Genomic DNA, 23,311 nt, shown 5'->3' on the forward strand with positions numbered 1-23,311 from the left:
AAGGTCACCCGCCAAAATTTGAATTCTAAAAAAATATGTCACACAAAATTTATTTTTGTTAGTGCAAAATATTATCTCAATGATTGACTTTAAAAGATAATTTTAGGATTCAAAAATAAAATAACATAGTAAAAAATAAACATACCATTATATATAACATTGGACAAAAAATCTGATATCAGATTTTGTGATATGAGAGAACGAAAACTAACTGGACTTTCTCCAAGATGCCAATACTCTTGGTTAAGTCATTATTTTAAGAGGATTTGATCATTAAATGCATCTTAACAAACCAAAGTATATCAAAATTGTTCTTTTCTTTGATAGGAAATTATCTGATCAACTCCCTCAGTTTGAGATTTTTTCAAGTAATGATATGTAACCAAACCTCTACATTACAATCAATATGTAGTTTTGTGAGGTCACTCTTTGGAAAAGGTGTAGTATGTCGCATGAGAACCTCACAATCGAGAATTGGTGATGATTATCTTCTCTATGGAGGTAATACCACAAATGTTGGCAAGAGTTTATTCCAATCATTTGGACTTATAATATAAAGGTATTTATCAAACAACATATATATTTAGTGTTATTGAAGTTTGATATGAAAAAAGTGGTGTGCAATAAACTTACCATTGTCAGGAATCAATCTTCTGAGTAAACAAATTCAGTATTCTCTTCACTTTTTCTTCAACCATTTGAAGAAGAACCATTGAAAATCAACAACCCATATAGAGCTAACGGTACTATTTTACTAAAGCAAAATTGTATTTTTAAAAACAAATATTTAATGTCTGGAGGGGTGCGGTGATTTTCAAAAAATTCTTCTGACACAACATAACAAAACACCGAAATCGATTTCTTTTTTTTCTTTTGATTTCCTAAAAATAATATCTTGGGGTTTTTTTTAACACTCTTTTGCAATAAAAAAAAAAATAACAATAGTGTAAATCATTAAAAATCATTAAATTAAATCTGTTTAAATAAAAGTATAGAAATAATAATAATAATAATATGATAGAAAATGACAGTGATAATGATCTTGGTGGTCACTCTACATCTATTAAACATCACAATCATGTAAATTGTATGATTATTAATAATAAACAATATAAAATAGTATAATATTAATAATATAAATAATAATTTCTATAATTATTTTTGATTATCTTAGTATCATGGGGAAAAGCAATGTCATTCGATGTAGAGATTAAAGATTTAAATGTAAATGTAAAGGTACCGCAATGGAAGATACCGGTACCATTCATCACTCCGATGAATGAGCTCAATATTCTCAAGGATCTCTCGAATATCAAGGTGCCAGCAGGCAGTTTCTGTGCGATTCTCGGAACTAGTGGTAGTGGAAAGACGACGCTGCTCAACACCCTCGCTGGAAGATGTGAAGAGATGGATATTTCCGGTCAGATTTTATTCAATGGACACGCAGTGACTCCGATCGAAGCGAAAAAGTCGGTCGGTTACGTCATGCAATCCGATCACCTCTTGCCAAATCTGACGGTTCGTGAGACTCTCCGATACAGTGGAATGCTCCGACTGCCCGGCACGCTATCGAAGGAGCGCAAACTCGAGATTGTCGAAGAGCTAATCGGAGAGTTGGCACTGCGTGATTGTGCAGACCGGCTGGTCGGTGGACATGGCAAGCGTGGAATCTCCGGTGGTGAGATGCGTCGTGTCTCCATTGGAGTGCAGATGCTTTCGAATCCCGGTGTCTTGTTTCTCGATGAGCCAACGAGTGGACTCGACAGCTTCACTGCACACAACCTCATACAAACACTTCTTTCACTCTCCAGACAAAACAAAACAATCATCTGTACTATTCATCAGCCGCGTGCCGACATCTTCCAACTCTTTGACTATGTACTATTACTCTCGAAAGGAAATGTAGTTTATTTTGGACCAACAAGAGCGATTGTTGATCATTTCGCATCGCTTGGTCATGAATGTCCATTCGATGTTAATCCATCCGATTTCTTCCGTAAGTAATTATTATAATAACTTTAGGAAATATCTTTATTAATTATTCAATATAGTTGATTTAATTACTATAAATTATCAAACCGATAAATTGGAGAATGAATCGAAAGCAAGATTGGGTGATTTGATTACTGGATTCCAAACTTCACCGATCTATCAGGCCAATGTAACGGAATCGACGCAGTCCTATCAGAACGACACAAGAAAGTTTGAGATCGAAATTAGAAATACGAATTATTGGTTACAAACATGGCTGTTGTATCACCGCTCGATGGTGAATATGGTGCGTGACAAGAGTGTAGTGACTGCGCGTCTTGTTGAAACCGTATTGATCGCACTGATATGTGGTGGAATCTTCTATAAGCTGGGTGAGGATCAATCCGGTATAAAGTCACGTGTCTCTGCTTTCTATGTGGTGGTTATTCTCCAGCCATACCTCATTATCATTGCCAATATTCTCCAGTACTCTGAGGAGCTGTTGGTTTACGATCGTGAGTACTACGACGGCATGTACATGACTTTTCCCTATTGGTTGGCAACGAAAGCTGCTTCCTTGCCATTCGAAGTGATCACCGCTTTTATTTTCTCATCGATCTTCTACTGGATGGCCGATCTCCGACAATCGGCTGGTCACTTTTTCATTTTCTTTGTCTTTATGATGTTGGCTCAATATTGTTCCGCTTCACTCGGATTCATGTCAGCCTCGATTCTACGATCGTTTGCGGCATCCTCGCTAATGGCAAATCTACTCATGACGTTCTGGGCCATTACCACTGGATTCATTATCAATCCAGCGACATTCCCTATCTATATGACATGGGTGGGTTACACCTCGCTCTACCAGTACAGCTATGGTGGACTGGCAGCCAACGAATTCAAAGGTAACAGCTATCCATGTCCCTATCCACCTGGCACTCCAGAGTGTTCACTTTTCAATGGTAACGATATTCTCGATCGTTTAGAACTTAAAGTCAACAACATAGGAGTCAACGGTGCAGTACTAGTGGCAATTTCAACCATTTTCAATTTATTGTCATTGTTGGCGCTGAGATTCATCACTCACAAGCCAAAGTAAAATTAAAAATAATAATAACATTTTGTAATATCAAATAAAACATAACTATAGATTAATATATGACAGTATCATATATTTAATCAATCATTTTTTTTCAAATATATATTTATAATAAAAAATACATCAAAACCAAGTTGATAACTATGTTTACTTCATATGTAATCTACATCATAGTGAATTTGTAACGACCATCTTAATATTAATTTTTAAAAATATAACATCATAAAGACAAAGTGTCACAGATTTAAAATCCATCGAGAGATGGTCGTTACAAATTCACTATGACCTAGATTACATATGAAGTAAAGATGATTATAAACTTTGGTTTTGATCTAGCTCAAAAAATTACTAATTAAAATTTTATTATTATTTATGATAAATTCTCTGGGCTTGGTGGAGCTGGCGATAAAACTTGGCATGATGAAGAGTCACAGAATTTGTCGGGTGAAGGTTCAGTTGGAACGATGTCTTCGGCGTTGAAACTAACAGGTTTGAGATTTTTTATCATTTTTTGGTAGGTATCTGCATCGATTTCCTCGTATGGCATTTGAGCGTAGGTTTGTTCGCTTCCTTCGGCCACCGGTAGGAAGCTGACACCTTTCAATTGGTACTGGAAGTAGTCTAGTGCGTAGGGAAGTTGAGATCCTTCGGTGGCTGGGTTGAAACTAACTGTGCAGCTGACTTGGTTGTCTGCCCAGTATTTCTGAAGGAATGCAGCGAGTGAGAGTTGCTCCCACATGGTCAACGACTTGGCCTTTCTAATTCCTTGACCAGAGTGGATAGGAATCTCAACGACCATGTTGTATTTATTCTCTACTGCTGGCTCTACGTGATAGCCTGCCTCTATCAATGGTTTCAACAGTGGCGAATCACGTTGCAATCGTACACGACGGATATAATACTCACTGATGGGATAATGCATTCCTGGTGTGGCACCAGCCAACAGGGAAACGGTGCCACTCGGCTTGATGGATGTGGTTTTAATGGACTTTGGAATGGCCAGCCATTCAGAGTAGTGGTTATCATATTGCTGGATCGCTTTGTAACCCTCGGTCGACCAGTGCTTCAACTGGTCCAAACCTTTCGATGTAATAAACTGTGCAATTCCACTCATGGAACAACCGATTCTACGATTACGAAGCAACACCCTGTTGGTATCTGGCCACTGAGTTTTGCCAAGAGTTACAGTCTTGGCATAGAGGAAAGCATACTTTAGTGTCTCAAGATAGTCTTGCAGACTGTCGTGGTTGTTTGGGAATGTCTCCACCAGACAACACACTTCGAACGACTCGAGTGTCTGTTCCAAACAAGGATTACCACCAACAGCTCTACTGTCTTTGTTGTCACCCTCGACAGCGTCCATTCTACTGAATCGCTGCATATTCTGAAGCCATGCAAATCCAGGCTCACCATTATCGATGATTCGCTCGGAGATCGCTTGGTAGTCCATTCCAAGCTGTGCGAACACCGAGTTGTTACTGGTCCAACCAAAGTCAGCACGATGTGGATTCACCTTGTAATTCTTAAGATTGATATACTCGGTGGAGTGAGGATCACCGAAAGCAATCTCAGCAGTCTGTCTTGTGTTGGCAGACACAACACACTTTCCAATATGATTCATAAGATCGACGATGGTCGTGACACTGATATACTTTCCAACTTCCTTGTCGAGTGTCTCTGAGAGCGAGCGATGCAACAACTTTAAGGAATCCGGTCCGGAACTGTGTCCTCCGAATCCCTTGATCGGTGTTCCCGACGGTCTGATCTGAGAGTAGTCAAACTCCACTCTCGACTTTCCAAGGAAATAGGTATCTAGTAACAATCGCACCGACTCTACCCAACCCTCACGACAATCCGGTATGACGAATATCTGTGGTTTCGAAGAAGACGACAATCTATCCTTTGGCCCCTTTACAATCATGGTACCCGCACCCTTTGTGTCGAATCCTACACCGACACCCAACATCGATGCATCCATCAGGAAGATGAAAGGCTTCGCTGGAAAACGCTTCATGTGCTCCGTCGAGACGAAAGCACAGTTATTGAGAGCGGCATACAGTCCCTTTTCCTCGGTGAGTGGCGAACCCATCGCCCAGAGTCCACGACCGGGCGGCAAGAACTTCATGGAGAAGATTCGTTCGTACATCTGCTGTGCCGAGTGCTGTGCAGTCGAAGCATTCCAAATGAGACCGTGCTTTTCAATCCAGTCGCGTTGCATATTGAACGTTCCATTGACGACACGCTCCACCGTCTCGAACCACTGCTCATTGGTGCCATCCGGTTTCAAACGTGAGTAGGTTCTTCTGTAGACCAGCTCACCAAGTACACCAAATCCAAAGGGTGCCTCTCGTTTCCTGTAGGTCTCCACAAAGTTGTTTGACAACCTGAATTTTCGATCCAATCCAGATTGTTGATGTTTGACATCTTCATATAAAAAAGGTGTAGGTTCATGTGGAACATCTGAAGATGATGATGAAAATCCATATGTTGATGTTGTTCCATCTCTATTTTCATTTAATTCCATTTCATTATTATTATTATTATTATTATTTACATAAGAAGATGTTGATGATGAAGATGTCGAATATAATCTTAAAGATCTAGATTGATTAATTGATATCATTAAACTATTGAAATAATAACTATTTAAGCTATTGGATTGACTATTATTAACTGTTTTAATCGATTTAATTCCACTATAATTCAAGTTACTATTAATACAACTATTTGTATTGATGCTGCTACTACTAGTTTGAGGAAACGTAGCAACTGATTGCTTACAACCTATAATTGTCTATTAAAAAGTTTAGTTATAAATTCAATTATATTATCTCACATGATTATGTTGTTGTTTTGTAAATACTTTTAAACAATTATAATTATTTTTCTTGGAAATTATAGTTGATCTTAACATTTTTTTATATCATATAACAAAAAATAAAATAAATAACATTGGTTTTTGAAATAAAGACCACAACACTTTTTAAGTCTTGCTTTAATTTAACACACGCAATTAAATTGTCAATCAATTCATTCATTTTCATTTCATTTCAATTTTTTGATAGTTTCGGATTTTGGTAGTATTTTAGTTTTATTAATAAAACAATCGGAATTGAACGAATTAATCATTGCTTTTTTTTTTTTTGAAGAATATATATGCACATCCCCTTTTAAGATAAACTTTCTATTTTCTATATCTATATAGAATTTATTTTTTTATTGTATTATTATTAGAGTCTTTGCTAATATTAGAACTATTGGTTGTTGTTGTAGTTAAAGGTGTTGGTGTAAATTGATTATGATGGCTGTGGTTGTTAGTAGAATTATTATTATTATTATTATTATTGTTGTTGTTGTTGTTGTTGTTGTTGATTGATCTATCGAAATCGAGTACCTGTGATGATCTCTCTAGAGATTTTGTCAGTGATAGATCCGCGCATAATGAACTAATACGTAGATGTGTCTTTCGGTGATTGTTATTTGAAATTCTTTGATTACTAATATTATTATTATTATTATAAATAGGTTGTTGTTGATGTTGATGTTGATGACTATGATTTGAATCATCTTGTGTATTATTATTATTATTATTATTATCTACAAATAAGGATGGTGAGGTTACTAGTGAATCTGGTGTATTCGATGATTTTGGTGTGGTCGGTGCTGAATTGGGAGAGGATGATGTAAGTGATTGTTGTTGCTGGTGATGATGATGCTGAGATGGTGACAATGTTATAGTGATTGGTGGTGATAATATCAATTGATCTTTTGTATTTCCGCTGTTGTTGCTAGTCAAATCCACTGTCTCTAGATGTAGTTGACTCGCACTACTAATGGCAGCATCATTATTGTTGCTATCTGTACCACCGCTGCCACTTGCATTTTGGTCATTGTCATTGATGCCACTACTGATGTCATCATCGTTGTTGCTATTTGAAAAAGATGCTAGATTCATAGAGTGTCTTCGAATGCTACCATTGGTTTTACCAAAGACCGCTGAGCTAGGTGTTAGTGATGGTGAAGATGAAAGTGTTGTAGAATTTGTAGGTGTAGAGGTCGGGGTTAACAATGATTCTTGTTCCGATTGTCCATTATTATTATTATTTGATTCCGATTGTTGTTGTTGTTGTTGTTGTTGTTGTACAAATTGCTGTTGTTGTACCAATTGCTGACTACTATTACTATTTCCTATGGTTGCTGTTGCTGTTGCTGTTGATGTTGTTATTGCTGTTGGTTTATCATTTCTTTTCTCCAGTATTGACTGTACATTTTGTTTATTGAAAACTGTTCCGACAATCTATTTTTTTAGATAGATAAAAAAGATTAGTTAATGATTGAATGATTGATTGATTGATTGATTGATTTCAAGATGAATAGAATATACATACATATACATTTATATTTATATTATCTTTATGTGCGATTTGAGGGAAATCATTGAATGAAAGTGGATCAATCATTGTAATATCACCCAATTTGAATATGAAATTCGATTGATTCATGGAAAACTCCTCTGACAACTTCTTTTTGGTGGATTGGACAGTCTCACCGCAAGACACCTTCAGTGAGTATTTAAAATCATCGGGAAAGTTTAAATGTAACCATATTGATTGATGTATATTTGATTCTTGATCATATGATACTATATTACTTATATTCAATGGTTTATTATTACTATTACTGTTATTATTACTATTAACACTACTAACACTATTACTACTATTACTATTGTTATTGTTTTCACTACCTAATTTAAAATGATGGTCAGATATATGATTTAATGACATAATCCTCAGTGAAGAGAATTTTGCAATCGTTTCTTTATGAGACATTTATTTGATTGTTCACTTGGTTATATAACTTATCTAAAGATATAGATATTGTTTTGATTTCACTGTTTATTTTTATTTTTATTTAAGATTAGATTTTATTTAAATATTGATAGACAAGTAAATATTTAGATTGGATAGATATTTGTTAGAACAAACAAAATAAAAAAAAAGATATAAATAAATTTTTTTTAATAATTGATTTTTTTTTTTAAAAAAATGAAATTTTTTTTTTTTTAATTAATTTGATTTGAAATTATTTTATTGTTTAATTTTTTAATAAGGGTTAAAAAAAACCACACACATAAACATCATTATCGCATTTTTATCATCAACTTATTGATGCATACATTGTATCATCACTCACAATTACAATCAAATAATTAATTCATTCAATTCAATCATTTCATTCATTTAAATATGATATGACGATGATATCATATCAAATACTCATTTTTGATTATATATTGTCAAATTTGACCTATATACCTGTAAAAATTAACTTTTAATCATATGATTAATGATGTTGATGTTGTGAAATTATTATATTAAATCAACACATATCATTATTAATAATGGGGATAAATTGAAATTTCATTCACTTTCAAAAAGTTCAAGTTCAAACTAAATCAGTATTACTTTTTGCAAATATATTATGATGATAATGATTTTCATTGGCAGCTCAGAAAACATTCATTCATTCGATGATGATAACATATGTTAGATCTTTTGAGATTATTACTTGTTTTGAGTCAACAACAACCAAACATATCATAATAACAGCAAATAATAATGAGAATCATTTGTTGTGACATAATTTACTCTTTAAGAAAAAAAAAAACATCTATTGAATTCTTAAAAGGAATCTTTTTAATGTATTTTAGACACAAAAATTGTTGTTTTTTCTGTTGTTTTTTATTGGGAAGGTGAGCTATGCCAAACCAAAACAGAAAAAACAACAATTTTTTTTTTTTTGTTTTTCGCAAAAAAGTTGAAAAGCAATGAAACCAGGGTATGATGTCTTTGTGTAGTGGGTGGAAATTTGATATTTCCTAAGGCGAAAAATAAAACAACAAAACATTTGCACTGATTTGTTAGGGACCTTACATACATTGGAAGCATCAAGAATGTGTTTTGTTGAAAAAACAAAAAATGAAAATTTAATTAAATAAAAAATTCTAAATTAACTTAAGATGATGTGATGTTTTTAATAGTTTTTTTCACAAAATTAATAAATTATTGCTAACAACTTAGATATAAAAATATCATCAAATAATAACTAAACAATATAATATAAATAAATAATATTTTTTCCTATAAGATATACAAATAAACATTTAAATATAAAACAAATTATAACTAGTAAGTAAATATATATTGATTATCATTTATTATAACATCGATAAATAATAATAATAAGATTGGATTATCTCAAATTAAATTAAAAAAAAAAAGAGGATTAAGTTTCATTTTTGGTGTTAGTTAGTGTGGATTGATAAATAAAATAAATAGATGGTTGACCGCCAATAGGATATAATTATATATTTATATTTTTATTTTTTCTATTGTGTTTGTTTGTGCTACTATAAATGTGCTACACAAAACCAACACAAGAAATGAAATGATATTTTTTATGTTGATATGTTTGTGATGAAGTCATTTATTTGCACCTGTTTATTACAACTAACATTATCTTTTACCTACTTTTAATTACCCCCCTCCTCTTCACACAAATCAACATAAGCAATAATAAATAAAAACGAACAAAGAAGTATATAAATTATTACTACTACTACTGTTATTCAAGAAATAGTTATATAACACATACAAAATAAAAAGAATACAAAAAAAAAAAAAAAAAAAAAAAACATTTTATTTATTATTTATATTAAATTATTTATTTTCAATTAATTTTACACAAATTTACTTTATACTTTTACTATAATTTATTTATTGTTATCATTTATTGCTAATATACTCTACTATACTATGCTCTACTACTCTTAATTCACTACTCTTAAGCTTCAACTCAATAATTCAAATTTATCTGGATAAAAAAGAAACACTACTCTGACTTTTATACTACTACTACTACCACTTTTAAAGTAACTTATATCTTTATTCATCATCATTCGTTTCCTTATCTTCCCTTAGCTTAACTTAACTTTACTATTACTATTTTGATAACATTTACATTTAATAATATTATTTTGAAACACAAGATAGTTTTTTTTATCTTTTCTATCTTTATATTTTCTACCTTTACTTTTTCTCTTCTCTCTCTTTTGTGCAAGATAATTTGACTTTATTCTGATATCATATCATCTCTCACTCTTTTTCCCTTTTTTATTACTTGAATATCACATTTCTATTTTTTTATTTTATTTTAATATTTATTACAGTACTTACACATTTTATTTAATTACTTTTTAATGAATTCTTTTAACAAATTCTAATTTCTCTATTTTTCTTTTATTTCCATCTTTTCTTTCTATTCGTATCTTTTTATTATCTCTCTCTTTCTCTATCTCTTCTACTTTTTTTAGAATGAATCCTTCACAAGACAAAGATAAATGTCAAGATTCCTACAACTCTGAGGAGTTGATCAAGATGGAGTCAGATTATGCTGCTCACACCTACCACCCACTTCCAGTCGTCTTTAAAAGGGCATCTGGTGTCTATGTTTGGGATATGGAGGACAAGCGTTACTACGATTTCCTTAGTTCATACTCTGCTGTTAACCAAGGACACAGTCATCCAAAGATTGTCGAGGCCTTGATTACCCAAGCACAACAGTGTGCTCTCTCATCAAGAGCATTCTACAACGAGATTTTCCCTCAATACGCAAAGTTCATCACTGAATTCTTTGGTTACGAAATGGTATTACCAATGAACACTGGTGCTGAAGCTGTCGAGACTTCAATTAAACTTGCACGTCGTTGGGGATATGTACATGTAAGTTTTTTGTACAATTATAATTTTAACTATTTAATCATTTTTATTAATCATTTTCTTATCATAATTATAGAAAAAAATACCAGTAAATGAAGCAATTATTATTTGCTGTAGAGGATGTTTCCACGGAAGAACCATTGGTGTTATTTCATTATCGGACGATCCATCTTCATTCTCAAACTTTGGTCCATTGCTGGGTGGATTCGTAAAGATTGATTACAACAACGTAGAGCAACTCGAGGAAGCTCTCAATAAATATGGCGACAGAGTATGTGGTTTCATTTGCGAGCCAATTCAAGGTGAAGCTGGTGTCGTCGTTCCAGACGATGGTTACCTCAAGAAGTGCCAAGAGATCTGCAAGAAGAACAACGTTTTGATGATCGCCGATGAGATTCAAACTGGACTTTGCAGAACAGGTCGTCTTCTCGCCTCAGACTGGGACAATGTCAAGCCAGATATCGTACTGCTTGGAAAGGCCATCTCTGGTGGTCTTCTCCCAGTGTCCGCTGTATTATCATCAAAGGAAGTCATGTTGACTATCAAGCCAGGTGAACACGGTTCCACCTATGGAGGTAGTCCATTGGCATCGGCCGTCGCCATGGCTGCACTCTCGGTGTTGCGTGACGAGAATCTTGCAGAGAATTCACTCCGTCTCGGAGACTACTTCAGAGCTGAGATCACCAAGATCAACTCGCCATTGATCCAAGAGGTTCGTGGTAAGGGTCTGCTGAATGCTATCGTCGTCGATCCAAATGCAACAACATCGGCATGGGATATCTGCTTGATGTTTGCCAACAAGGGTCTCCTCGCCAAGCCAACCCACGAGAATATCATTCGTCTTGCTCCACCATTGACCATCACCCAAGATCAACTCGATGAATGTATCCAAGTCATTAGACAAGTGTTCTATGACATCGGATCAACCTCAAAAGACATCCCCGGAAAATAAGCAATCCACTTGCTACCCAATGATTCAATCAAAAGTTCATCCAATAACATCTATTGGATCTGACTGATTGAATCATTCACTTGCAATATCTATTTATTTATTTATTCTATTTATTAAATTTATCAAATAAAGTTTTTTCTAAATATTTATTTATTGCCAAATAACCATGAATGAATTTTCATATGGAAAAGATGTTTAAACATCTATGTGAAAATTCATTTAATTTATCCAAAAAAAAAAAAAACATAAAAAAACACATTTGCAGATTTAATTTTTTTTCTCAAAAATTTGCAGTTGTCGTGTCATCATTGAAAATAAAAAACTTCTTAAATTTAAACTATTAATTTGTTTTAAGAAGAAAGGTCATATAAATATTTATTATATTTTATTTAAACATGAGTAGTAGTCAAGAAAATAGAATATTAAATCAAGATGAAATTGAAAGTTTATTTCAAAAGATTCAATCAAATAGATTAGAATGTGATTTGTTAATATCGTTATTCAATGTTTCAGCGACATCCTCAAGGAAATATCATGTATGTGAGCCTTTTCCAGGATTTCTAAAGAATAAGAGTGCAAAGAATTTCGAACAGATCGATAGTTTCTTTAATGAGTTACCATCTCTTTCTCAATTAGATACAATAGGTTAGTTATTATTGTCTTAATAGATATCACTCATATGTTTACAAGAAATACTAACGGGAGATCATTCTTATAGAAACATTTTCAAAGTTATCAAATAATTCACTATTGTTATTGGATTTCATTTTGAATAATAATAATATGGGTTTCCAAGTGAAGCTAAAGGATTATAAAAAGTTTGAAAAGAAAACAGAGTATCTCGCTGACATTTTGGATCATCTAAAGACATCGCAATTGCCAACGATGGTATTCAAATTTAAATACGATAGTTCAGTGGCAAAGAATGCAGAGTTTGATCAGTTGATCGAGCAGTTTGGTTCGTTGTTTGGTTATCATGGTAGCAGTAACGACAGTTGGAACAATATCATACGTGGTCGTGGTTTTGCCAACCAATATATATCGGAGGGTTGTCTCTTTGGTCATGGATTCTATTTCTCATCGGACAGCAAGGTTTCACATTCGTTTGTAAAAATTGGAAAATGGTGGGATCGTTCAGATTTCGGTGGACGTGTAGGATGTCTTTCGGCATGTGAAATCGTTGACACCGACCAGACTCACCGTGGTATCAAAGTATCACCTCAATCTTCACCTAAATCAAAACCACTCTATCAATACACTGAAGATGACAAGTCACTTCCTGACCACTATATCGTATCGAAAATTGGAGGACATATAAGGGTTAAGTATCTACTGATATTCCAAGATCAAACCAATACAATGAATCTTAATCTTTCTTCATCTTCCACATCCAACAACCTCTCCAACCAAAACAATAATCAAAACCATGACAATAACACCAATCATACAATTAACAACAACAATAATAATAACAGTGTAAATAGAATCAAAAATTTAATTCCTCGACAACTGAATATATTCATAGTATTATTTATTCTCTATGCAATTGTATTGGTGATTGCAGGAAATCCATGGATATTTTCAATTGGTACACAAAAGAAAAGTTTCAAAAAGATAGTTTCAAAATTAGAATTGTAATAATAATAATAGCAGGTTTATCAATAAACAGTAATTCATTGTAAATTTAAATATCATAAAATATATTATCATGGATATGCCAGTAATACTTGTGGGAGTGCAGGTAATCCGTTGAAAACTTGGGGTGTACTAAGTAGTTCAATCTTGGTATAAACTTTATCTGCTGGGAAATGCATAACCCTATAGTTGATAGATATATGAGAAGTCATAAAGTTAGTAATTAGTTTGGGGTGAAAAAGTATCTGTAATATTACCAATATTTAAAGCTTTCTGCGTTTATAGGATTCGAGCTTTCTGGAGGAATTGGCTCGGACACTTGACCAAAGCCTCTGAATGATGAGTTTAGTATACGATAAGCAGAAGTTCCATCAGCATAAGTCATCTTTAATGTGTAGTCACATCCTCTATAACAATAGAATGGATATTTTGCTACCTGAGGAATGATTTCTGCTAGTTGAGTTGGGTCTGTTGGATCAAATGTACGAATTAAATTTCCAACAAATTTAATTGGTTCTAAAATCATTGAGAGTGAAGGATCGGCTAAACTGAATGAAACTACCACACTATAGACTGGAATATTCTTTTGTATTGGTAAACTATTGTTTAAATGTAAAAAAAAGTTGGTAAAAAATTATTTTGGTTCAATTATTATTCAGACTACTCACTATCCTTCAATCGAAGTAAATCCACCATCATCATGTTGAGTAATGTTTGCTGGGTCAAACTCAAGGGTAACATTGTTCCATTGAGAGAATCCATTTGGTGAATTGGCATCAGGGGACCATCTACTTTCAAACCATTTTTGGTGGGTACTTACAGACCAGTCAGCAAATGTTGCATAGTTAAAGAGACCCCTAGATCTATCGTATCCACCACCTCCGTCTTGCATTGGATCCTGCTTGTAACATCTTCCATCCTTGTCGACTGCTCTCTGACCATTGAGAGGTGTTGGACATGATCCATTTGGCATGAATGGAATCAACATTAGATTCTTATCGGCATCCCATCCCCACTCAGAGCCAAGCAAAGAACCTCCAACATATGGGTACAATCCTTTTGAAATCGAATCAACACAATGCCATAAACCAAAAGCTTAATGTATTTTGAAATATTAGAAATTCTATAATATAATAATATTCAAAAATCATTTTACATACCATGACCAGTTTCATGCATGAAAAGAGGTCCCCATTGATAATCACCACAACTGACACCGGCATCAATGCCACCAACACCGGAATTCGGAACAAAAATGGATCCATTTGTCATCATTTTAATCATTGGTGAATAAATTTGTTTGGTAAGGAATTGGTCTCCATTATTTAATCTAATACCTCTCATAACTGTCATATAAGCAGAAGCAAAGTCAAACATATTCTTTTCATCATCTCCAGTTTTGGCTAGATAACCAGCTCTATTTCCATCTGGTGCAATGGGGAATTGTTTCCATTGAATGTAGTTATATGGATGTGGGTCAAATTTAACATAGTCTACTGGAAGTTTCTGAAGAACCTCAGCGATCTGAGTGTCATTTGGAAGATGTATCGGAACAGAGTTTTGTGGTGTTGCGCCATACAAATAGATTGGTAGACTCTCGATAAAATAATCAGAGGGTGCACCTACATTCAGTTGAATGTGATCACTCTCGTCATTACCGTCAGCAGAGACCGATAAACTTAGTTTTGGTGCCAACCATTCCTTTGGCAGTTTTGCAGTCCACAACGTTGTTGAATATTTATCTTGATTCAACTCTGAGCCAGGGAATTGGTCGGGAGGTGTTAATGGAACACTTCCTAATCTATTTCCACTCTTGTCAATTCCATTAACAACTAAATTTGCTGGTACTGGATTTAAATCTAAATTGAAAAAAAAAAAAAAAACAAATTTACATATTTTGAGTTTTGGTCAAACGATCATTGATTTCAAATAAAAACATACCTTTTCTACTAAGGATTGGATATTTTCTGGAAGTTGTCTTTTGCTGTGAGGATAAATCAAACATTCCTAAAACTGTTCTGTTTCCGACAAAGTGTAGATTTTGATTTCCTCCTGGTAGAGTCCATGTATGTCCTTGTGCAGGTATCACATGGGATTGAGCTCCTTTGAAACTATTAATAATCATCTTATTAGGATTTGTAGGTGTTGTGGATGTTGTTGCAGCTCCGGTTGTGGCGGAAGCAGAAGTTGTAGTTGGTGAGCCAGTTGTCGCAGGAGCGGTGGTTGCAGGGGCAGTGGTTCCAGTAGTTGCAGGAGCAGTAGTTGCAGGAGCAGTAGTTGCAGGGGCAGTGGTTGCAGGGGCGGTAGCAGGGGCGGTAGTAGCAGGAGCAGTGGTTGCCGGAGCGGTAGTAACAGGAGCAGTTGTTGCAGGAGCGGTAGTAGCAGGAGCAGTAGTTGCAGGGGCGGTAGTAGCAGGAGCAGTTGTTGCAGGGGCGGTAGTGGCAGGAGCAGTTGTTGCAGGGGCGGTAGTAGCAGGAGCAGTGGTTGCTGCACGAGTAGTAGCAGGGGCAGTAGTTGCTTGACCAGTAGTTGCCGGAGCGGTAGTAGCAGGAGCAGTGGTTACTACACGTGTAATAGCAGGAGCAGTTGTTGCAGGAGAAGTAGTTGCCGGTGTGGTTGTTGATGGACGAGTAGTTGCAGGAGCGGTTGTTGCAGGAGCGGTTGTTGCAGGAGTGGTTGTTGCAGGAGTGGTTGTTGCAGGAGAAGTCGTTATAGGAAGAGTTGTTCCCTGTTGCGCCACACAAAAGAAATCACCATTGATAATCCTACAGACTTTACCTGCCGGACAATCGACGAATTTACAAATAGGGACACACTTTGGTGGAAGATATTTCAAAGGTTGACAACATATATATTCATCTGGACAAGCCATATCACATTCCCTACTGACCAGTTTGCCATCTACCAAAGCCAAAACAATACAAAATAAAAAAATTGAAAAATGGTATCTTTTCATTATTTTTTGGTTTCCAATTTTTGTATCAACATTACAACAACAGATTATTACTTAGATTATTATGATTATTTTCTTTAAGGAATTTAAATGTATTTTATATTGTTTCGATTGATTTAAATTACCAATATATTAAATTTTTATTTTTATTAATGTTTATTAAAAATGTTATATTATTACTTTTATTATTTTTCTATTATTATTATGACTATTATTAAATCATCAAAAGTATTAAAATATAATTATCTATATTATCCAGTTAGCAAAACCAAATCAAACCTAATCCAAACTGATAATCATTACTGAAGTGTTTTAATATATTATTTGATCATGATAATCAATCAATTAAATAATTGATTTTAATATCATATGATTAATTATTTTGGTTTCATATGAAATTGCTCTACATCTGCTGATTCCATTTTATCACTTCACCTCTTACATTGTTAAATAGAGGTGAGTGAGTGGGTACTACGGTCAATGTATGAAAATCATTTCAATGAGTGAGCATTAAAATACATACACAAGGTATAAAACAAAAAAAAAAAAAAAAAAAAAAACAAACACATGTAATTATTTTCATCTTACTTCATTCATGATGTGATTAGCGCAGTAGCCCACTCTACTTCAAAAATTATTATTTTTGCATCCCTTAAGTGTTAATATATAAATAAATATAAAAATAATTTTATGCATATTGAAATTGTTGAGTTTTTTTTTTTTTTTTCATACTGGTGTGTCCGTTAAAAAATGCTTTTTTGAATTTTGTATTGTTGAAAGTTTTACTGAGAATATGTTGTTTTTTAAATTTTTTAAATTAATAATAAACACACAAACACAACCACATACAAACTAATACATTTAATATAATAACACAATCATTACAATAAGTTAATATATTATATTCGTTTTTCTATTTATCTATCGAAAGAAAATAAAAGTAAAAAAAAAAAAGAGAGAGATAGAGAGAATTTAAAAATGCCAAAACCATCGGATAATAGATTATATAGTAATAATTCATTAAAGACACATGATATATGGAGATCTATGAATGGCGGTGCTGAGAAAGAAAAAGAGGTAAAAGATCCAAATTTACATGGTCCGTCGTTGGATGTTGCCGATAACTACAAAGGTTTGATGGCTATCGCTCGTTTGACCGGTGCTGCCGACAATCAAGCTGTCACAAGAGGATCTTGTAAAAAGTGTGGAGCTGTCGGTCATCTAACTTATATGTGTACAAACCTCGTTGAATTCAAATTGAATAGTGGCAGTGGTGGTGTTGGTGGTAGTTCTTCTAACAATCAGAGTGATGATCTAGATGTATCGAGTACATCCTCAGAGAGCAGTAGCAGTGAAAGCGAAGATAAAGATAGCAAAAAGAGAAAGCATAAATCAATGGAGCGATCGGGATCAAGATCAAGATCGAGATCGACTTCAAGAACAAAGAGTAAAGATAGAAAGAGAGAAAAGTATAGAAAACAAATGGAAAAGAGAAGATTGAAGAAAGAGAAGAAAAGAGAGAGGCACGATAGATCGAGATCAAGATCAAGATCACTGAGTAAAGATAGAAATAGAGATAGAGACGATGAATCGAGTACAAGTAGATCGAGTAGCAGAGAGCGAAAGAAAGAGAAGAAATTGAAATACAAAAAATTGAAACAATACTACAAGAAAGAACAAAAGAGAAAGTATAAGAAGTACGAGAAGGATCATTCCGATGAAAGTAGAAGCAGAAGTAGAAGTAGAGGTAGAGATAGATCGAGATCAAGATCAACTTCGAGATCAAGAAAAGACAGACATCACGATAAGAAATATAGACATAAACATCACAGAAAGAATAGAGATAGAGATGCCAGTAGAAGTAGAAGTAGAAGTGGAAGTAGAAATAGAAACAAAGAAAGAACTAATAGAGATAGAGATAGAGATAGAAGTTTAAGTAAAGATAGATATAGAAATAAAGATAGAAGTAGAAGTAGAAGTAGAAGCAACAGTAGAAATAGAAGTAACCGAACAAGAAGTAGAAGTAGAAGTAACAATAACATTAGAACTAATACACCTACAAATAATAATAATAATAATTCACAGAGTATCGAACCAATTGTATCAAATTCAATTTAAATTTAAAATTAAAATAAACAATATCTGATCTGTAGTAAAATTGAAACTGAACTTGATAGTGATGATGTTTCAATTCAATTTATTCAAAATATATTTATAAAGTAATCATGTAATGTTTTACAAGTTGTTATTCTATTTTGATCTTGTTCTTGTATGATTGAATTTGAGGTGGTTGTAGTTGAGAGAATGGTGGTGTTGGACGAGGTTGTTGTCGTGGTTGTAGTTGTAGTGGTGGTCTCTGCGTTGATATCGAATATAAAAGTGAGGAACTGAACGTGAGGTTTCAACATTGTCAATGCTGTAAGATCGTCATCTATATGCAATATCGATTCTAAATGTCGAGCAATGTGTGCTCTACCTTGTGTTGTTGAACAAAATAATACTTTCTATTAAAAGTTATAAAAATAACAATAAACATATATTAGTAGAGTTTAAGTAATTTACTCAATTAAATTATTATTATTATTATTATTATCATTATTATTATCATGATAGTTTACGTGTGGATTTAAACCTGCTTCGAATATACCATAGCTCTTTAGAAGGTTGATAACCATTTCCTCTTCGTTGTCATCGGTGATCTGTGTTAGCAGGTAGAGATCGGCAGTCGATGCCAGCCGCAGTAGAGTATCACGCTCCGATTCTATCAGTGTGAAGTTACAAACCTTCCTATCTGTAATATGTTCATAGTAAACAGTCTTTTTGAAAATAATCTATAATGGATCATGATCGATATATTAGCTCTAAAATCGGATATATTCGTTTTGAAAAGAGAGATATTTACATCGATTGTTGAGAGTGTAACTTTCTTTTTGTGTAATTGATTGAATTGTATGCGTGGAGCTGATTTAATTCTAGTGGTATGTGTAGTCGATGTCGATCTTGTAAAGCTATTGTTGATAGGATCATGTGATTGATATTGATATTGTGAAGGTGATTTAGGAGAATTGCTTATTAAATTATTGTTATTGTTGCTAGTGTTGTTGTATGGTTTATTATTCTTTCTATCTTTGGTTGGTGATGATTTTAGAATATGATGATTAACATCTATCCACTGAAGCATTGAACTCGGCAAGACATAGGAGAGCATCATAATGAACCATTTCTTCTGACGCAGCCACATCAGCATCAACATCACCACAAAAGAACAAAAAAGTACAACATGTTTTCTATATCTTCTTCTTCCAATACCAAATAAAGTATTTAAAACAATCAATTTATTATCTTTATTGTTATTATTATTGTTGTTGCTATCCATTTTGTCATTGGAAGTATTAAAATTTTTCACTTTATTTAATTTACAAAATAATTTAAAAATCTAAACTTTTTTTTTTTTTTTTTTTTTTCAAAACAAATAAATATATTTTATTTTCAATCTTTTTTATTTAATTTGTTATTGAATAAAACAATAATAAACTTGATAATGAATGTCCCTTTTTAATTAATATTGTATCTTCTTTTTATTCTAGAGAAATCTTAAAGTCATTTATCTTTCCCTAATGTGAACTTCAAATCTTTTCAATAAAATCAATTTATATTTAAAGTTACATTATGTATATTTTAATGTGTTTGAAAAACTGCAAATATTGAATGAAACTCATTGCAAATATTTTGTGGAATAATAAAATTTCGTATTTACCCCACTGCTATAAAAGTATATCATTTTGGTTGAAATCCGCATGTTCAATGGTTTAATAAATCTTGAAAATGGTTGCTCTAGGGGGTACTGTATTAGGTGTAAAGTGGATCATCATAGTAGAGAATTTTCGGTTTGAACTTACAAATTATAAAAGAACATAAAAGAATCAAATATTATAGGAAATGTATAATCCCAACCGTTGTTCTTTAACTAAATAAAGATAATTAAAATTCTATTAGAATTATTTAAATTTAATTTAATTATAATGAATTAATTTTTTTAAAGATATATAACAAATTTAGATTAATAACAATTTTATTTTTTAGACTCAATAAAAATTAAAATAAAGAATAATATAACAAATGATTCAAAAATAAAGATAAAAATAATAACAATATATAGATATAATATTAAATCTAAATCAAAGTTATTTTTATATATATATATATAAATTTAAAAAGTAGAAAACCAATTGAAATCCTATTAAAAGTAAGTATTTAAATTTAAATATTCGAAAAATAATTATTTCATCTATAATCAATCTGATAAAAACAAAAGATTGATTTTTCATATAAACAATAACATTTAAACAAATAATAATTTAATTATTATCACTATGGTATTATATTGATATATCACAATTTATTTGTACTTAATTTTTCAATAGATTGGGTTTACAAATAAAAAATGATAAAATTTTGTCATCATTGGGTTAATTAATTGTGTGTTGTGGATGGAAATCAATGTTGTTTTTTTTGTGTTAAAAAATGTACATTGTTTTTGTAAATAAATAAAGTTTCTTTGCGATTTTTATTCTCTCATCACCTCCCACTTTTTCCACTTTCTTGTTCACACTTCACTACATTTCGATATTGGGATTGTAAATTGATCATTATATTTATGCCGGAGAAATCTATTTTGAGATTGACATGGAGATGTTGTTGTTTGCATTGAAGTTGGACAAGAACAATTCGAGCATGTTCTCACCTCTAAAGATGAACAATAATAGATGGGGTGGTTTGAGATTTCTTTGCTCCTTCAATATGTTTGTTCAAAGAGAGCTAATTGTTTGTTCCAATCACTATTTATAGTTGATATCAAAGTTTTGTCTAATCAAATCATCAAATCGAATCATCAATAAAATAATAAATACTACAAATCATATATATTTGTTTAATATTTATTATTAAAATTACTTATACTAATATTACGATCAATATTAATTATTGAAACCTATCTATAGTTTTGTTTTTTTTTTTTTTCAATACAAACTATGGCAAGAAATATATCATTAAAATTACTAGTTTTTGTATTATTTTCTCTAACTATTGCTTGCTCCGCCGAATGGAGATCGTACAATGGTTATGGTAACAACCTTAAAGACCCAACCCTTGGTATGGCAAATACCACTTTCCTCCGTTCTGTAAAACCAAGTAGATACAACGCTTTTGGATATCTCAATCTTTCCATTCCCAGTGCCAGATATGTCAGTAATAATGTAATGGATCAGCCATTCGAAATCGCTTCCCATGAAGGTTTAACTGATTTATTCAATATGTTTGGACAGGTAAGTAAAAATTATTTAAGAAAATAAATTAAAAATATTTACTAACTAATTTACGAATTTAGTTTTTAATTCATAATATGGCATTTGCACAACCAGATACAAACACACCTTGGCCAATTACCGTTCCAGAGTGTGATGAATATTTCGATCCATGGTGTAGTGGAAACCAAACTATGAGTTATTTTAGAACTAGAGTTGCCCTAGTCGATTGTGCTAAAGGTAATACCAATCCACAAGAAGACGGTAGATGTTATGAACAAATCAATGCACTTTCCTCCTTTATCGATGCCAATCCAGTTTATGGATCAACAAAAGAAACTGCTGATTTATTAAGATCTGTAAGTTAATATATAATATTTGAACATGAACAAAGAAATAATAATAATATTTACTCAAATATCTTTTTTTTTAAAAGTTTTCCGGTGGTCAACTTAGAGTATCAAAAGACCCACATGGTGATATGCCACCAAGAGGAATCAAGGGTGTTACAATTGATAATGATGCTAGACGTGTTCCTATCGACCAGTTGTTCACTGTAGGAGAGAAGAGAGGAAACGAGAATCCAGGTTTGATGTCCATCCATACCATCTTCTTACGTGAGCACAACCGTTTGGCAAAGAAATTCTCTGGACTCAATAGCAGTATGACCGACGAAGAGATCTACCAAAAGACAAGAAGCTGTATTATAGAGCAAGTTCAAGCATTGACCTACAATGAATACCTCCCAATGATCCTTGGTCACAAGATGCCGGACTACAAAGGTTACGACGAGAATGCCGATCCACGTATCTCCAATGAGTTTACCACCGTTGCATTCAGATTCGGTCACAGTGAAGTCGGTCCAGTCATTGAGATGGGTAACCGTGACGGTAGCTTCGGTACTCCTTTGCCAATCCGTGACTCCTACTTCAATCCAAATGCACTGTCCGACGGAATCGAGCCAATCATCCGTGGTCTCGCTTTCAAAGTAGAGCAAAATGTCGATCCCTACATGATTTCCGATCTTCGTAACTTCCTCTTTGGTAAACCAGGTCAAGGTGGATTCGATTTGGCCTGTCGTAACATTCAGCGTGAACGTGACCACGCCATTCCATCGTACAACAAGTACCGTAGTCTTCTCGGTTTGCCATCGGTCAAGAGATGGTCAGACATCTCGAGAGAACCAATCATTCAGAGCAATTTGAGATACACCTACGACAACAAGCTCGATAATGTCGACCTCTTTGTTGGAGGTCTCGCCGAAAATCATGTTCCAGGTGGATGTGTCGGTCAAACCTTCTACACAATGATCCTCGAACAATTCACTCGTTCAAGATCTGCTGATAGATTCTGGTACGAAAGAGAAAACATGAAGGAAATCAATCAACAATGTGAAAGAACAACATTCAGAGAGTTGATTCGTAGAAATACTAATGATATCGGTCCAATTCAAAATAATGTATTTAAAGTTCCTACTGATTTATAAATAGTTTAACAATAAAATTTAGAATACATAAAAAATTTAACTTTTGTTTTTTTTTATAATAAGTTTTTTTTTTGTGAACTTCACATCTTTTTGTTTTAAAAATAATTTTATTTCAATCATTTTGTTAAAAA

At 33.1% G+C, this 23,311-nt stretch overlaps 10 protein-coding genes across 10 annotated transcripts; 6 read left to right on the forward strand and 4 right to left on the reverse strand.

The window, feature by feature from the left end:
* Window positions 1–1,014: 1,014 nt before the first annotated feature.
* On the forward strand, window positions 1,015–3,070 carry PPL_02028 (uncharacterized protein; the record flags this gene model as incomplete). The annotated part of the gene is made up of 3 exons (XM_020573025.1): window positions 1,015–1,087; window positions 1,175–1,996; window positions 2,052–3,070. 3 exons carry the CDS (start codon window positions 1,015–1,017, stop codon window positions 3,068–3,070), a joined length of 1,914 nt encoding a protein of 637 aa, XP_020437142.1.
* Window positions 3,071–3,440: 370 nt separating this feature from the next.
* ndrJ (ribonucleoside triphosphate reductase) lies at window positions 3,441–5,984 on the reverse strand (the record flags this gene model as incomplete). The annotated part of the gene is made up of 2 exons (XM_020573026.1): window positions 3,441–5,864; window positions 5,934–5,984. The coding sequence occupies 2 exons, from the start codon at window positions 5,982–5,984 to the stop codon at window positions 3,441–3,443; spliced, it is 2,475 nt and encodes an 824-aa protein (XP_020437143.1).
* Window positions 5,985–6,278: 294 nt separating this feature from the next.
* On the reverse strand, window positions 6,279–7,902 carry DG1037 (ubiquitin domain-containing protein; the record flags this gene model as incomplete). Its single annotated transcript, XM_020573027.1, has 2 exons — window positions 6,279–7,367; window positions 7,459–7,902. 2 exons carry the CDS (start codon window positions 7,900–7,902, stop codon window positions 6,279–6,281), a joined length of 1,533 nt encoding a protein of 510 aa, XP_020437144.1.
* Window positions 7,903–8,900: 998 nt separating this feature from the next.
* On the forward strand, window positions 8,901–11,803 carry oatA (ornithine aminotransferase; the record flags this gene model as incomplete). Its single annotated transcript, XM_020573028.1, has 4 exons — window positions 8,901–8,911; window positions 9,221–9,265; window positions 10,446–10,854; window positions 10,928–11,803. 4 exons carry the CDS (start codon window positions 8,901–8,903, stop codon window positions 11,801–11,803), a joined length of 1,341 nt encoding a protein of 446 aa, XP_020437145.1.
* A 395-nt stretch (window positions 11,804–12,198) lies between these two features.
* Window positions 12,199–12,521, forward strand: PPL_02032 (uncharacterized protein; the record flags this gene model as incomplete). The annotated part of the gene is made up of 2 exons (XM_020573029.1): window positions 12,199–12,448; window positions 12,472–12,521. 2 exons carry the CDS (start codon window positions 12,199–12,201, stop codon window positions 12,519–12,521), a joined length of 300 nt encoding a protein of 99 aa, XP_020437146.1.
* A 65-nt stretch (window positions 12,522–12,586) lies between these two features.
* On the forward strand, window positions 12,587–13,441 carry PPL_02033 (polyADP-ribose polymerase; the record flags this gene model as incomplete). The annotated part of the gene is made up of 1 exon (XM_020573030.1): window positions 12,587–13,441. One exon carries the CDS (start codon window positions 12,587–12,589, stop codon window positions 13,439–13,441), a length of 855 nt encoding a protein of 284 aa, XP_020437147.1.
* Window positions 13,442–13,509: 68 nt separating this feature from the next.
* PPL_02034 (uncharacterized protein) lies at window positions 13,510–16,394 on the reverse strand (the record flags this gene model as incomplete). Its single annotated transcript, XM_020573031.1, has 5 exons — window positions 13,510–13,621; window positions 13,696–14,037; window positions 14,107–14,533; window positions 14,599–15,297; window positions 15,380–16,394. The coding sequence occupies 5 exons, from the start codon at window positions 16,392–16,394 to the stop codon at window positions 13,510–13,512; spliced, it is 2,595 nt and encodes an 864-aa protein (XP_020437148.1).
* Window positions 16,395–17,369: 975 nt separating this feature from the next.
* On the forward strand, window positions 17,370–18,509 carry PPL_02035 (protein serine/threonine kinase; the record flags this gene model as incomplete). Its single annotated transcript, XM_020573032.1, has 1 exon — window positions 17,370–18,509. One exon carries the CDS (start codon window positions 17,370–17,372, stop codon window positions 18,507–18,509), a length of 1,140 nt encoding a protein of 379 aa, XP_020437149.1.
* Window positions 18,510–18,592: 83 nt separating this feature from the next.
* PPL_02036 (splicing factor) lies at window positions 18,593–19,767 on the reverse strand (the record flags this gene model as incomplete). The annotated part of the gene is made up of 3 exons (XM_020573033.1): window positions 18,593–18,895; window positions 19,010–19,207; window positions 19,294–19,767. 3 exons carry the CDS (start codon window positions 19,765–19,767, stop codon window positions 18,593–18,595), a joined length of 975 nt encoding a protein of 324 aa, XP_020437150.1.
* A 1,654-nt stretch (window positions 19,768–21,421) lies between these two features.
* Window positions 21,422–23,180, forward strand: poxA (peroxidase family protein; the record flags this gene model as incomplete). Its single annotated transcript, XM_020573034.1, has 3 exons — window positions 21,422–21,715; window positions 21,778–22,053; window positions 22,131–23,180. 3 exons carry the CDS (start codon window positions 21,422–21,424, stop codon window positions 23,178–23,180), a joined length of 1,620 nt encoding a protein of 539 aa, XP_020437151.1.
* Between the last annotated feature and the right edge of the window lie 131 nt (window positions 23,181–23,311).

The sequence above is a fragment of the Heterostelium album genome, assembly GCF_000004825.1.
Source record: "Heterostelium album PN500 unplaced genomic scaffold PPL_scaffold2, whole genome shotgun sequence".
Classification (NCBI taxonomy): domain Eukaryota; phylum Evosea; class Eumycetozoa; order Acytosteliales; family Acytosteliaceae; genus Heterostelium; species Heterostelium album.